The sequence below is a fragment of the Cnephaeus nilssonii genome (genome assembly GCF_951640355.1).
Source record: "Cnephaeus nilssonii genome assembly, chromosome: 8".
Lineage (NCBI taxonomy): Eukaryota > Metazoa > Chordata > Mammalia > Chiroptera > Vespertilionidae > Cnephaeus > Cnephaeus nilssonii.
In genome coordinates this window covers 3,119,111-3,132,282 of record NC_137079.1, presented here as the reverse complement: position 1 = coordinate 3,132,282, position 13,172 = coordinate 3,119,111, and the positions used below count along the sequence as shown (strand labels likewise).

General features: G+C 47.9%; 1 protein-coding gene across 1 annotated transcript in view; it reads left to right on the top strand.

Moving 5' to 3' along the window:
* The window catches only part of ASB5 (ankyrin repeat and SOCS box containing 5), a 47,405-nt gene that overhangs the window by 25,730 nt on the left and 8,503 nt on the right, over positions 1-13,172 (top strand). The window contains exon 2 of the mRNA XM_079779496.1: positions 10,704-10,783. Coding sequence (XP_079635622.1) covers positions 10,704-10,783 — 80 coding nt within the window. The remainder of the gene's footprint in view (positions 1-10,703; positions 10,784-13,172) is intronic.

The window sequence follows — 13,172 nt, the reverse complement described above, 5'->3', positions numbered from 1 at the left end:
CTGACGTCTTTTGGTCTAGAAGTGACCTCCAGAAAAAACACAATCGTGAGCTGTGCCTATTAAAAAAGCGACTGTGATCTTGTAGAGCAGCCAATTCTAAACTTAGACCCTCACCAGGTGAAGCGGGAGCCAGCGGCCAGCTGACCCAGATCACAGACACTTTCTTCCCCAGGAGGAAGGAGAAAGGAACGGTGTGCTGAGGGCTTCTGAGCCCTCTGGCTGCGAAGTGCTGTCTGGAGCCGTAGCCACGGGCCACTTTACCCCCGACTGATGTGTACATCATTCATGTTTGAAAGACAGAGCTCTCGTTTCTGCTCAGTTTCCGAGCAGGAAAGGCACATGGACGCGTTTTTTGCTTGCTGTATCGCAGAAATAGTTAAATACTTCCGGCTGCAGCTTTAAAAATAGGAAATGGTCCTGCATGCCTGGCCCTGCCCCCACCCCGCACCTCCCAGCCGTTCTGCACGGAGTTCAATGTCAGGCCCTTCTCCAGTGACACGCAGGGCCTGTGACAGGCCCGGGGAAGGAAGAGGGAGCCAGCATCCGCCGCGGGGATTGCTCGCGGCTGGGGCACCTGCTCCTATGCCGCCCGGTTGTGGCGGACACGCGCCCAGCACGCGATGCCCGGGGATGCTGCTGGGGAAAGGGGCCGCCTTCAGCAGGCCCCCCCGAAAAGAAGGCTGGAGAGGGGAGAAGAAGGTGCCTCCAAACGACACGCTAGCTGGGGCCTCCTGACCAGTCAAGGTTAGTGGCAGCCACGGCGGGTCTGTTGGCTCCTGAAATAAACTCTGTGGAGGTCTTTTTGCAAAACTAACTTCCCCCGGGGCTGCATTCCGGGGGCAGCTGCTGAGACACCTGGTGCAGCACGCAGCAGGCACATGGGGCCCCTGTTAGTGTGGGAGACGCACCTGCACGTGCATTTGCGTGTCAAACTTGCGGCCCCTGGGCTGCGCGCCTTTCCGTTTCGGCAGGTGTGGAGACAAGGAAAGGTGCTGTTAAGCAGGAAAAGACTGTTTACAAGCAAATAAGTATGGAAATTTTGAATCATTGAAATTGGATCGGAGACCGGCTGGCCTGGCTCAGTGGTTGAGCATCGACCTATGAATCAGGAGGTCAGGGCACATGCCGAGGTTGCGGCTCGATCCCCAGTGGGGAGCGTGAGGGAGGCAGCCGATCCATGATTCTCTCTCATCATTGATGTTTCTATCTCTCTCTCTCTTCCTCTCTGAAATCAATAAAAATATTTATTTTTTTAAATAAATAATAAATTGGACCAGAACATACTAGGGTGATGTGGGCAAGGACACGAGTAGAACTTTTTAAAGTGCTCTGACATAAACTTACTAGTTTTCACAGTAGAAAAGCATGAGCGGTATCAAGGAGAATGGGTGCAGTACCAAAGAGGAGCTAGGTGAGGAAACTGATGTTGGAAAGGCCAACCTAAGTATTTATTTCAGTAGAACGCCAGGGTGGTCAATGGTAGACTTAAAGGCTGGAAATGAAGATTCAGAGGTAAAAATGACACCCTACTTCCCCCCAAACTCTGTAATGGTTGGAGTCTGAAAACTATATATAAATTATTATAAAACTAGAGGACCGGTGCACAAAATTCCTGCACTGTGTGGGGTGGGGTCCCTCAGCCCGCCTGTGCCCTCTGGCAGTCCGGGACCCTTCAGGGGATGTCCGCCTGCCGGCAGTCAGACATCCCTCTTGCAGTCCAGGGCTCTGGCAGTCTGGAACCCCTTGCTCCTTACCACCCACCTGCAGCGGAGGCAGGAGAGGCTCCCGCCACTGCTGCTGTGCTTGCCAGCCCGGAGCCCGTCTTCTGGCTGAGCAGCACTCCCCCTGTGGGAGCGCATTGACCACCAGGAGGCAGTTCCTGCATTAAGCATCTGCCCCCTGGTGGTCAGTGTGCGTCATAGCAACCGGTCGTTCTGCCGGTTGTTCCGCCGTTCGGTCAATTTGCATATTAGGGTTTTATTATATAGGATTTTAAAATATACAAGGATGTTTTTAAATAGAACAAACATTATAATTTCTTTAAAAGACCAAGGAAGCAACTTGATTCTTTTTCCTCACCCCAAATTACATGTCCTTTTAATTACTTTAAAAAAATTTTTTTTTCATTGATTTTAGAGAGAGAAGAAGGGAGGGAGAAAGAGAAACCCATCTGAGAGAGAAACATCAATCAATTGCCTCTCATATGCACCCTGACTGGGGACCAGGCCCACAATTTGCACATGTGCCCTGTCTGGGAATCGAACCAGTGACCTTTTGGTGCACTAGGAGATGCTGAGCCACACCAGCCAGGGCCTTTTAGTTACTTTTTATTGATGCATTTATCAGTAAAGATTAAGAACAAATTATCTTAGATAAAAGGTGGTTAACTACAGAGAAGACAATTTAACAATTCAGCATGTGTTTATTGAGTACTTACTGTGTCCTGGGCACTGTGCTAGGTTCTGGAAAACAGTAATGAATAGTCTCAAGGTTTTTTTTTTTTTTAAAATATATTTTATTGATTTTTTACAGAGAGGAAGGGAGAGGGATAGAAAGCTAGAAACATCGATGAGAGAGAAGCATTGATCAGCTGCCTCCTGCACACTCCCTACTGGGGATGTGCCCACAACCAAGGTACATGCCCTTGACCGGAATCGAACCTGGGACCTTTCAGTCCACAGGCTGACGCTCTATCCACTGAGCCAAACCGGTCTTGGCAGTCTCAAGGTTCTTGAGCCCGGAAGAAAGATGGGCAATCAGTTAGTGTAGAATAAAGAGCTTCCTGTCCTTCCTGAAATGAAGAGTCAATCACCTAAATATGTACATGACCACAGGTCTGAGCAACGTCACAGAGTTGGGTGAGGTGATAAAAAAATTAAAATAGCAGTACATTAATTCACCTAGAGGAGTCTCACATATCTTCAAGGAAGATAGATTCCAGAGGAGGTTGAAAATAAACTATAACATTATGTTAAAAATCTAATTTTGTGTAAAGAAAATATAGTTTTACATGATCTTCTTTGATATGGTTTAAATATAGTGAAATTATTGTAAAAATGTCTCATGCTTTGATTTAAAATTTAAAAAAGGAAAAATTAGCTAACTTTCTTTAGCTTTTGTTTTGAATTTTCCCAGCAATTTTAGTGAGAATTTAAATGGTAATGGTAAACCTATAGAAAGAAATATCCTATATAATAAAAGCCTAATATGCTAAGTATCTGGTCATCTGATTATCCATTCAACCAATCAAAGCATAATATGCTAATGATATACTACGGCCACTCAACCACTCGCTATGATGTGCACTGACCACCAGGGGGCAGACAGTTGACCAGTTAACCAGTCAACTACTCGCTATGATGTGTACTGACCACCACAGGGCAGACATTCCTACTGGTAGGTTAGCTTGCTGCTGGGGTCTGGCTGATCAGGACTGAGCGACATGGGCTGGACATGCACTGGAGCCCTCCCGTGGTTCCTCCCCGGCTGGCCAACCTCCCGCATCCTTCCCTGGTCCCAATCATGCACCAGTGGGGTCACTTGGCCTGGCCTGTGCCCTCTCGCAATCCAGGACCCCTCGGGGAATGTCAGAGAGCCAGTTTTGGCCCAATCCCACAGGCCAAGCCGAGGGACCCCACTGGTACTCGAATTCATGCACCAGGCCTCTAGTATATTATATAGTAGCATTTAAAATGTTGTAGAGTTGTATTTTGTGACATGAAACAATGACCCTATGATATCCACCACTGGAAACAAATAGGTGAAAAGCAATCTGGACGGTCGCTGCATCTTGCTGAAGATGACAGGGAGGGCCAGGCAGGACTTCACAGAAGGTGGTATTTCTGTGAAGACCAGGAGTCAGGGAGGAAGCGTGTGTGTGTGTGTGTGTGTGTGTGTGTGTGTGTGTGTGTGTGTGTCGGAGTGAACAGAAGGGCATGTGGTGTGTTTGAGGAAAAGCAGGGAGGCAGGTGCAACTGAGCCTGGGAGATGGAGGGAGGGAGAGGTAGAACCTGGATCCCGGGGAGACCCCTGCTGGGCATGACAGGGACTGTGGATTTCACTCTGGGTGAGTAGACAGGCCACTGGATTCTTTCTGGCTCCTGCGCTCAGGACAGACTGATGGAAGGACATGGGTGCAGACACACAGACAGCCAGGAGGCCTTTGCAGTAGGTCGGGGGCCGGGGCGGGGTGGTGGTAATGGTGGCTTGAGCGAGGGTAGCAGCAGTGGACATCATGAGATGATAATCAAAGTCAGGGTCATGTGTGAATGGCAGAGGCAGAAGGATTCACTGGGGTATGAGAAGCGGGGAAATTAGCGTTTGATTACACAAGGTTTGGGCCTCGAAGCCCCTGGAGGAGTTGGGGTGCCCTGTGCCGAAAGGAGGGAGTTTTAGGAGAGTCACAGCAAGGGTTCAGCATTGGACACGTGAAGTTGACTTTCCTGTTTGTGTGTGGAAACACAAGTTTAGAGCTGGAAACACAAGTCTGGAATTCAGCAGAGAGAGCTGGTCTGGAGATATAACTTGGGGTGATCAACAAGTGGATATTTATATCGATGAGACTAGAGGGATGCGCTGGAGGGTGGGTGTAGAGAGATGCAAGGACTGGGCTCGGGAGGATGTGGACTCATGAAAAATAAAGGACTAACAGGAGTTCCTAGGCCAATACCAGCTGCCTCCTTGCAAGGAAGCACATGGCATCATCAATATCTATGACAATTCTTTGAAAATGACTGTGCTTGAATTTAAGACTATATTCTTCATCTGTCTTAGAGCGTCAGCCTGCAGACTGAAGGGAGCCAGGTGGGACGCCATTCTCTCTGATGGAGAGGCAGCCACGACTCAGCCCATGCAGCACATTGATTTTATACCCCCAATACCAAGAAGTAACACCAAAACTTAGGATCAAAGGAGCTTATTTGCATTCTTCAGTAGGCCCTAGCATTCCTAGCGCTTGACTGGATTTACATATCTAGACCCGCCCCCGCCGACACCTGGGCTGATATGAAGGCCAAGCTGATAACATGTCCAGCCTCATTGGGGAAGCATGTTCCCAGGGTATGGCTCTGCCTATTGCCCTGAGTTCAGCTGACAACAATTTAACGAAATGCCCATGTGCCTTCCCAGGCACTGTCTACAAAAAGTGTCTGAAAACTTGCCCTCTTAAATTTGGGAAACCACTATTGGTTGAAAATGTTGTCTTGTTTCTTGAAATAAGCCATGTAGTTCTTTCACTTACCTGTGTTGTTTTTTTTTTTTTTTCTTGTTTTTTTTTTTTTTTTCTATTAGGCCCACACACTATCTTCTTAATAAATATTAGAGGGCTCTAGACCATGAACAAAAAATCGGTTAGGGTAACCTGCATGCTCATGTAATTCAGTATATACACCTGAAGTTCCCAGGGCCCAGAAAAATCTGGTGGTTTCAGATACTGACTAGATTTATTCGGGGAATTTTCAGAGAGGTGATGAGAATGGAGAGACAGGGTCAGTCTCAATCTTTGAGGGGAGGGGTTTTGGCAACACATTTCTTCCCTCCTTATCAGCCATGTCCTCCAGGGTTTCTGTGGCTCCATTCTTCTGCTTAATCTGGTCAACAGAAGAGTAAACAACAGAGGTCGGCAAATGCCTGGTGGTTTTAATTTTTCTGTAAACGTGTGAGTAGGGATGGGCCGGAAGTTGTCAAGCCTGCAGCTGATCCATATATGGGATCTCCTTCAAGAAAGATAATATGAGCCCGGCCAGCCTGGCTCAGTGGTTGGGCATCGACCTATGAACCAGGAGGTCAGGGTTTGATTCCTGGTCAGAGCATACGCCCAGGTTACTGGCTTGATCCCCCGTGTGGGGTGTGCAGGAGGCAGCCAATCAATGATTCTCTCTCATCACTGATGTTTCTATCTCTCCCTCTCCTCTCTGAAGTCAATAAAAATATATTTTTTAAAGAAAGATAACATGAAATTACACAGTTGTAGCAAGAGTTTGTGCAATTAGGCTCCCATGTCCGTTATGGAGAAGATGGTTGATGTCATGTTCTGTGACAGAGGGAGCTATAACATGTATTTGGAGTTTGCACTCTGCTTCCTTTATGAAGATGTCCCTGATCCTCACCTCTCCAGCATGTCTACACCCTCCCCCCTAGGGTGGGGCTCAGGTGGGGAGAAGTCAGAGTCCCTAAAAAATGACCTGGTTTCATCACAACCAGGGGCAGAGATCTAAACGCAATTGCTTTATTTCCTGCAGGGCACACCCTCTAAGGAGAACCAGGAAGGCTAGGCCAGCAGTTTCTCAGAGAGGAGTGGTCATTGGAGGCCATTTTGGAAATAAGTCAGACTTCCCAAAGCTGCTTGGCTTTTTGGAGGAGGAAGGTCACGTTACAAGGAGCTGAGCGTTCCTTAAAATGGCCGAATAGAACCAGCACCTGACAAGTCACTTATTTTGTTATGCTGATGAGAAAGGAGCTATGAGTCGGATTTACCTCGAGAGCGGCTGGCTTGAGGTGCCCTGGGGAGACGGCGATTTAGGTGGGTGCAGCCCCCCCTAGACTGCATGTGTCTCAGGACGGGAATGTTGCTGCTCCGGCGTGTGGTGTTTACCCATCAGGGCAGGCTCGCTCCCTGCAAATTAAATACCAGATGTCTGGGAAGTCGTGTCGTTTCTAAATTTATTCTCAGTCACCTCCTGTGTGGCGACAGGGAGGCTGTAACAGCAGGCATTTGATTAGAGGGCCGGAACTTACAGCTAGTCTGTAAAAATGATTTTCACACTGAATAATTGCACACTGAATTATCCCAAAGAGTTCAATTGGACATTGAAAAAAACTCTCAGATACCGAATTGAAGTCCAACAAGACTGTAAAGTGATTGAAGGGTTGTGTGTGAAGATATTTTATTTTGTTGGGTCTTAAGAAAGCTTGCAAACCTTGCCAGTAGGAAGCATATTTGTATTGAAAGGTGAGAGAGTATTGAGCTCATTTGACTAGAAAAGTGCTAAATTTCAGGCTCTGGGGGTGCGGGGGAAGGGTGAAGACCGAGTTTAAAACAGAAACTGGAACATGATATAGTCCCTTTGATTCTCACCTCTGTCCAGATTAGTTGCAGAAATTCTTCTAAGGACGTACAAGGAAGCAAATGAGGTGGGGTTGCTGGGGAGTTAAGTCAGCAGAAGTTAAACAAAAATAAAAACACGTTGTGTTTTGTTTTTCATTGAACAGCATGTGTGTTCTGTAAACTACTCCTTTAATAGATTGGTACATCTTTATTTCTTACAGCTTACAGGAAAGGCAATGTAGCAGCCATTGTTGCTAGCTTAAATACCTTTGTAAGTCACGCTATTGCTTAATATAGTATATTTAATTAAGTTGATAGCACTAAAAATCATTTCAGTCAATAGATGCTGCTATTGTCCTAGCTGGTTTGGCTCAGTGGATTGAGTGTTGGCCTGTGGACTGAAGGGTCCCAGGTTCGATTCGGTCAAGGGCACATGCCCAGGTTGCATGCTGGATCCCCAGTAGGGGACATGGGGGGTGTGCAGGAGGCAGCCCATCAATGATTCTCTCTCATCATTGACGTTTCTATCTCTCTCTCCCTCTCCCTTCCTCTCTGAAATCAATAGATATATATTTAAAAAATAGATGCTGTATTTATGGCGTGCGTTTCCTTCGTTTTGGAGAAGGATTGCTCCCTGAAGTTCACGTTGAAATCTCCCCCGTTTGTCGGGTTTGTGTAGCAGGATGCTCAGCCTTACTTACTTGTAGAGCAGGCCCTCGAAGCTCATTCCTGATCCCGGCATCCTGCCCCAAGGCAGTGCTTCCCCTTGGATGAGGACACTGGCCCTCAGGTTAGATGGCTGCGTGGAGGCCACCCTCCCTGCCTGGCCATCCTTTCCTCCTGGAGCTTCTGGGCCCTACACCCCCCCTGGTTTCCTCACTTCCTCCTGGGCTCCATTTCCATCTGTCCTCCTCCTGCTCTTGCTTGCCCCCTGCTGGAAGCAATAATAACAGACAGCAGGGGTCCCAGGCAGTGCGCAGAGCTGAGCTCAGCTGGAAAATACTCACCTGGCAGTTATTTCTTCTAAGCGTGGTCCCCTCCCAGTGGGCCGAGGGGTCCCTCGTCCGACATGCTGTGTTTTCAGTGGTTTTGTCCCTGACCACCTGCCTACACTTTCCAGCAGATTACTGTGACATTTAACTCCCGTTTCATGCCAATGGAGGTCATATTAATAGAAATAATAGCAAACACATAAGATCTGGCGTCAGCATTTTTTTCTCTCCACCGTAATGGACTTTAACAAAATAACAGAGTGGGACAGAAAGGTATGTGACAGTCCTGTGAGGGGGACCCTGGGGAGTGGGATATAGGTGGGAAATTCACATATTTTATTCTCTGTGTTGGTCCTTGTGTAGCCTATTTTCTAAATGACCCTTTTCCTTCTTTTTCTTTTTTCTCTTGTGAATACCAGCAAGCAATGCTCACATGGGCCAGAGGGCTACCTAATCCTTCTGATGGACAAACACATGAGTGTGCACAAGAAGAATATCAGATTCCTCGTAGCTGCACACATTGCTAACTTTGCTGCCCCTGAAAGGTCTTCATAATCTACCTGAACAAAGTGAGCCCAGGATGAATCCCAAAAGGCCATTTCTCGGCGTTCCCACCCTGGCAGCTGGTTAATTGCCATGGTAGCTAATGATGAGGGAAGAACGCTTAGCAGCTAGCCAATGGGCCTCATTTAATGCAGCACAGCTTTTAGAGATAAGCTAAGGGTAATGAACTCCATTAAGCCCCTAAACAGGAGGGCACACATGATTCTTATAAATATTATAGCTTATCATTAATATTCAAACATATTTAAGCATTGAATACTCAACACCTTATTAATTGACCACTGCTCTGCTGAATAAACGGAACATAGTGGTTTCACACATACGCAATCTCTCTGGAAAGTGAATATTATAATTTTCTTTTTTTAAAATATGTTTTTATTGATTTCAGAGAGGAAGGGAGAAGGAGAGAGAGATAAAAACATCAATGAGAGAGAGAATCATTGATTGGCTGCCCCCTGCATGTCCCCTACTGGGGATCCAGCTTGCAACATGGGTGTGTACCCTGATGGGGAATTGAACTGTGACCTCTTGGTTCATGGGTTGACGCTCCATCACTGAGCCACACCAGCCGGGCTATAATTTTCTTATTTAAATATTCACAGTGAGAATGGATATATGTCCCAAAGTCCTCCAGAGTTTCACTCCTCAATCAAGTTGTTCAAGGATGTGTATGATTTGCAAAGCATCAGATTTCATTTTAAAAGCTACAACTCGAAACATGTTCCCCAAAATAATATTATTTCCAATGGGGACTTTTGCAATGCAGGTAGTGAGAATATAATGCTCCAATTTCTTATAATTTATTATCTCGACACCAACTTCTGTCCTATCAGTGGATATTTACTGGTGTGCAATATTTATTTCAACCCTGCTTCTAATATATAACAGGAGTGTTGCATATGGAAAGAAATAACACACAAAAGCTAATAACGTAACTCTTCTTTCCGTTGAAAACTCAAGGAATTGGCTGTCTGGCTTAGTAATCTTCTGGATGAGCGAGAAACATTGCTAGATGGAAAGGCAGACCCAAGACGGGGAGTGCAGTGTCTGACTCGCTCAGCTCCGGAGGAAGCCATGTGACTCCCTTCAAATGATTTCGTTTCTTCCAGCTCTCAGCTCCTCACCTTTAAGACAGGAATAATCGTTGCATATACCTGACAGAGCGGTGAGAACTAAATGAGAGGTCGAACACAGTGCTTAGACTAGCTCATTCGTGTGGGGAGCACTATTCGACGTTAGCTGTAATTGCCATTAGTCATAAATCAATGCCAGTGCATAGAAGAAAGCCTCTTCCCCTCCCCATTAGGAGCAGTGTTCTTATTAAAACCCCAAGTATCACTGGTCATAAAAAAGGCTGGTGATTGGCCGTTGACTTCTGTCCCTAGAGCAGGTTCACTGGGTCGTTTCGCCACCTTGTGGTGTGTGCCCCGCGTCTCATTCAGTGGAGTGGTTTGCGGTGTGGGAAGGCCTACTGTAAATCCACAAGACGGAAGCACAGGCGGACGTGGACTTTGCCGAAGGCACGACATGCAGGGAGGGACGATGCGGTGGCGTCTAAAGGACAATGAATGCCCTACCAATTTTCCAATAGTTTTCCTGACCCATTTGCTTACATAGGCTTCAGGCATGCTTTGCCTACAATGTGTGTCTGACTAGCAGCTAAGTGACTGTTTAAATTGCACTAGAATTGATTTTACAATTATTTGTTGCATAAATAACATTATTTTGATTTGTTGCAGCCCCTCACACCTCAAGGCAGGGAAACAGCAGGGTGGGGGGTGAGGGTAGGGGAGGGCATGGAGAGATAGTTTGTCCAGCTGATTCTCTGCTAAACGTGCCAAAAACAGTATTTGGGGGGTTCTGTCTGGACAACCATGAGACAGGGGTGGTTTTGTGGCAAATCTCGTGACCCTAATCCCCCTAGTCTTTGAAGGAGAGAATTCCAAAGGTGAGGGATTTGGGATCAGCCAGTCAGGATCCTGTAGAGAATCCAATTTCCTGGTCCCCGTGGGAACCCTGGATCTGGGGTCCCTGTTCCTCCGGGGTCGGTCCTGTCTCAGAGGGCTCGCCTGGCCTCAGACTGGTGTGCCTTCTCTCCGCAGGTTCCTGGGCAGACCGCTCACCTCTCCACGAAGCAGCGAGCCAAGGCCGCCTCCTGGCTCTGCAGACACTCCTCTCACAGGTGAAGTAGCCCGGATGCTTAAAACAGCCCCGGGCCATGAGCAGAAAACACGAGCCCCAAAGTCATCAGCTCGGAAATGCTAAAACCGCTTCGTAAATTTTATTAGCCTTTTCAGTTGAACTCACCAAGCGGTCAAGTCTGTGGTTTCTTGTCTATCTTTGAAAGCTCTTTATAAATATGTTGATGTCTGGTCTTAAGTCTTAGCATTTCCGATTTCCTGTGCAGTGTATGTTTATTGATAGACGCACGTATGCAGGAAATCATTGGGATCACGTGTTATTAAGCGCGCTAAGTATCCTTCACTCTTTGTGTGCAGCTTATTCAGTTCAGCCTAAAATATCCAAAAAAGGCTCATCAGACCAGCCGCCTAGCCCAGTGGTTGGCAAACTCATTAGTCCACAGCCAAATATCAACAGCACAACAATTGAAATTTCTTTCAAGAGCCAAATTTTTTAAACTTAAACTTCTTCTAATGCCACTTCTTCAAAATAGACTCACCCAGGCCGTGGTATTTTGTGGAAGAGCCACACTCAAGGGGCCAAAGAGCCGCATGTGGCTCGCGAGCCGCGGTTTGCCGACCACTGGCCTAGACCGTCTTCATGGCGCTTGTGCTGCGTGGGGGAACGTCCTGTGAGAGAGGTGGACCGGTCATTTCTCCACCCGCCTGCCCATCACTCGCCAGAGGGAAGATGGGAACCACAGGGGCTTTGCTGAAATAGGAAGCGCTCTGGCTCGGCCCGTGGGTTTTGAAAAGTTGCCGGCGTGCAGAAAAAAAGAGAGAAAACCATTTGCCAGCGCGATTCAAACAGACACCCAGGCCAGGCAGCCACTGCCCCGGGTCTCCCAGGATCGAGGAGAGAGGCGTTTTCTCCCAGGCCCACGAGGGAGGAGAGCAGTGTCTGTCGCCCAGGGTGAGGGCACCTGGGGCGGGGGACCTGGATGCCAGGCTGGCACTGAAGGTGAACCCCAACCTCTCTGGCCCCCACTGTCTCTCATCTGTGAAGGGGAGATTTAGGGTGAGAAGCCCCTTTGTGCCCGGCTACTTCTCTGATAACCGTGTGGCTCTTGTGTTTGCTCAATCGTTTCATGAAAAAAACCTGCAAAAGGAGTAATTCATATCTAAAGGGTCACACAGTTCCCAGAGGCGAGCAGTCTGAGGATATTTCCTAACACGTGTGTCATATCTGCCGACAGCCCAGCCAGGCAGAGCCAGAGGCTGCGCCGAAGTCCTGCGCGATAGGGAATCTCGCCTTCTAGAGGCTTCCATCGTCTGGTCCCTAGTGTGTGGCCATGGGCAAGCCCTCCTCCAACTCTGACGGCTGGCCAGCCACCTCGAAATCTTTGAAAGGATCATTTAAGGCAGTGGTCGGCAAACTGCGGCTCATGAGCCACATGCGGCTCTTTGGCCCCTTGAGTGTGGCTCTTCCACAAAATACCACGTGCGGGCACGCACGTACAGTGCGATGGAAACTTCGTGGCCCATGCGCAGAAGTCGGGTTTCGGCCTGGGCGAGTCTATTTTGAAGAAGTGGCGTTAGAACACTCAAGGGGCCAAAGAGCCGCATGTGGCTCGCGAGCCGCGGTTTGCCGACCACTGATTTAAGGGATCTTAAAAATTGCCCCTTGCCAGGGACAACGCTTTAGGGTGATTGTTTTCTTGCCTCCGTTTTAAGATCCCTCATGTCCCTGTGGCATTACAGACCGTGGTGGTCTGCTGTCCGTCATGGGGATCTGGCCCGGACAAGTCCCCTCAGGATGGTGCTTAGTGTGATGGTCAACAGACAGCGAGCTACCAACCGTAGCAAGAAGGCAAAGGATCGCAGACCCTAATCAAACCTAATTACATTAGTCTGATCTCTTTAGTTTAATTAGAATGACAGTTTTGAAAGTGTTTCGTTGCGATTAAATAAGCAAATCAAACCTTTCCTCTTTGCTGGGCACTGTAGCAATAATTGCTCTCCCTGCGTCCTCCCATTTAATCTCCGTTCATTTAGCGGCTCAGGGACTCATCTGAATGAACGCCATCGCGGCCTATGGGTCAAGGCTTCCGACCCAAGCCTGACTCCGTAGTGAAGGCCACTCACCACCAGCACAGAACCTACTCAGACCCCCTTCCTGACAGAACTTCCCAAAGCGGATTACTGCAGTTCAGGGTATTCCCCGAGGGAGGGCTGACGTGGAATTTTATAGCCCCAACCCAAGCGAGTGATCCGGCCTCTACACAGTCTGCAGTTCCACAAAACAAACCAAAACACCGATAGCAACCCGAGCCATTCCTAAAGAGAAAGAAAAACGTTACCTAAGCAAATGTCAGTGATACTTGCAGAATCCACTGAGCACAAGGCTTAACGCGGTGCTGGGTCTGGGTGGGTGGTGTCACCATTACGGGG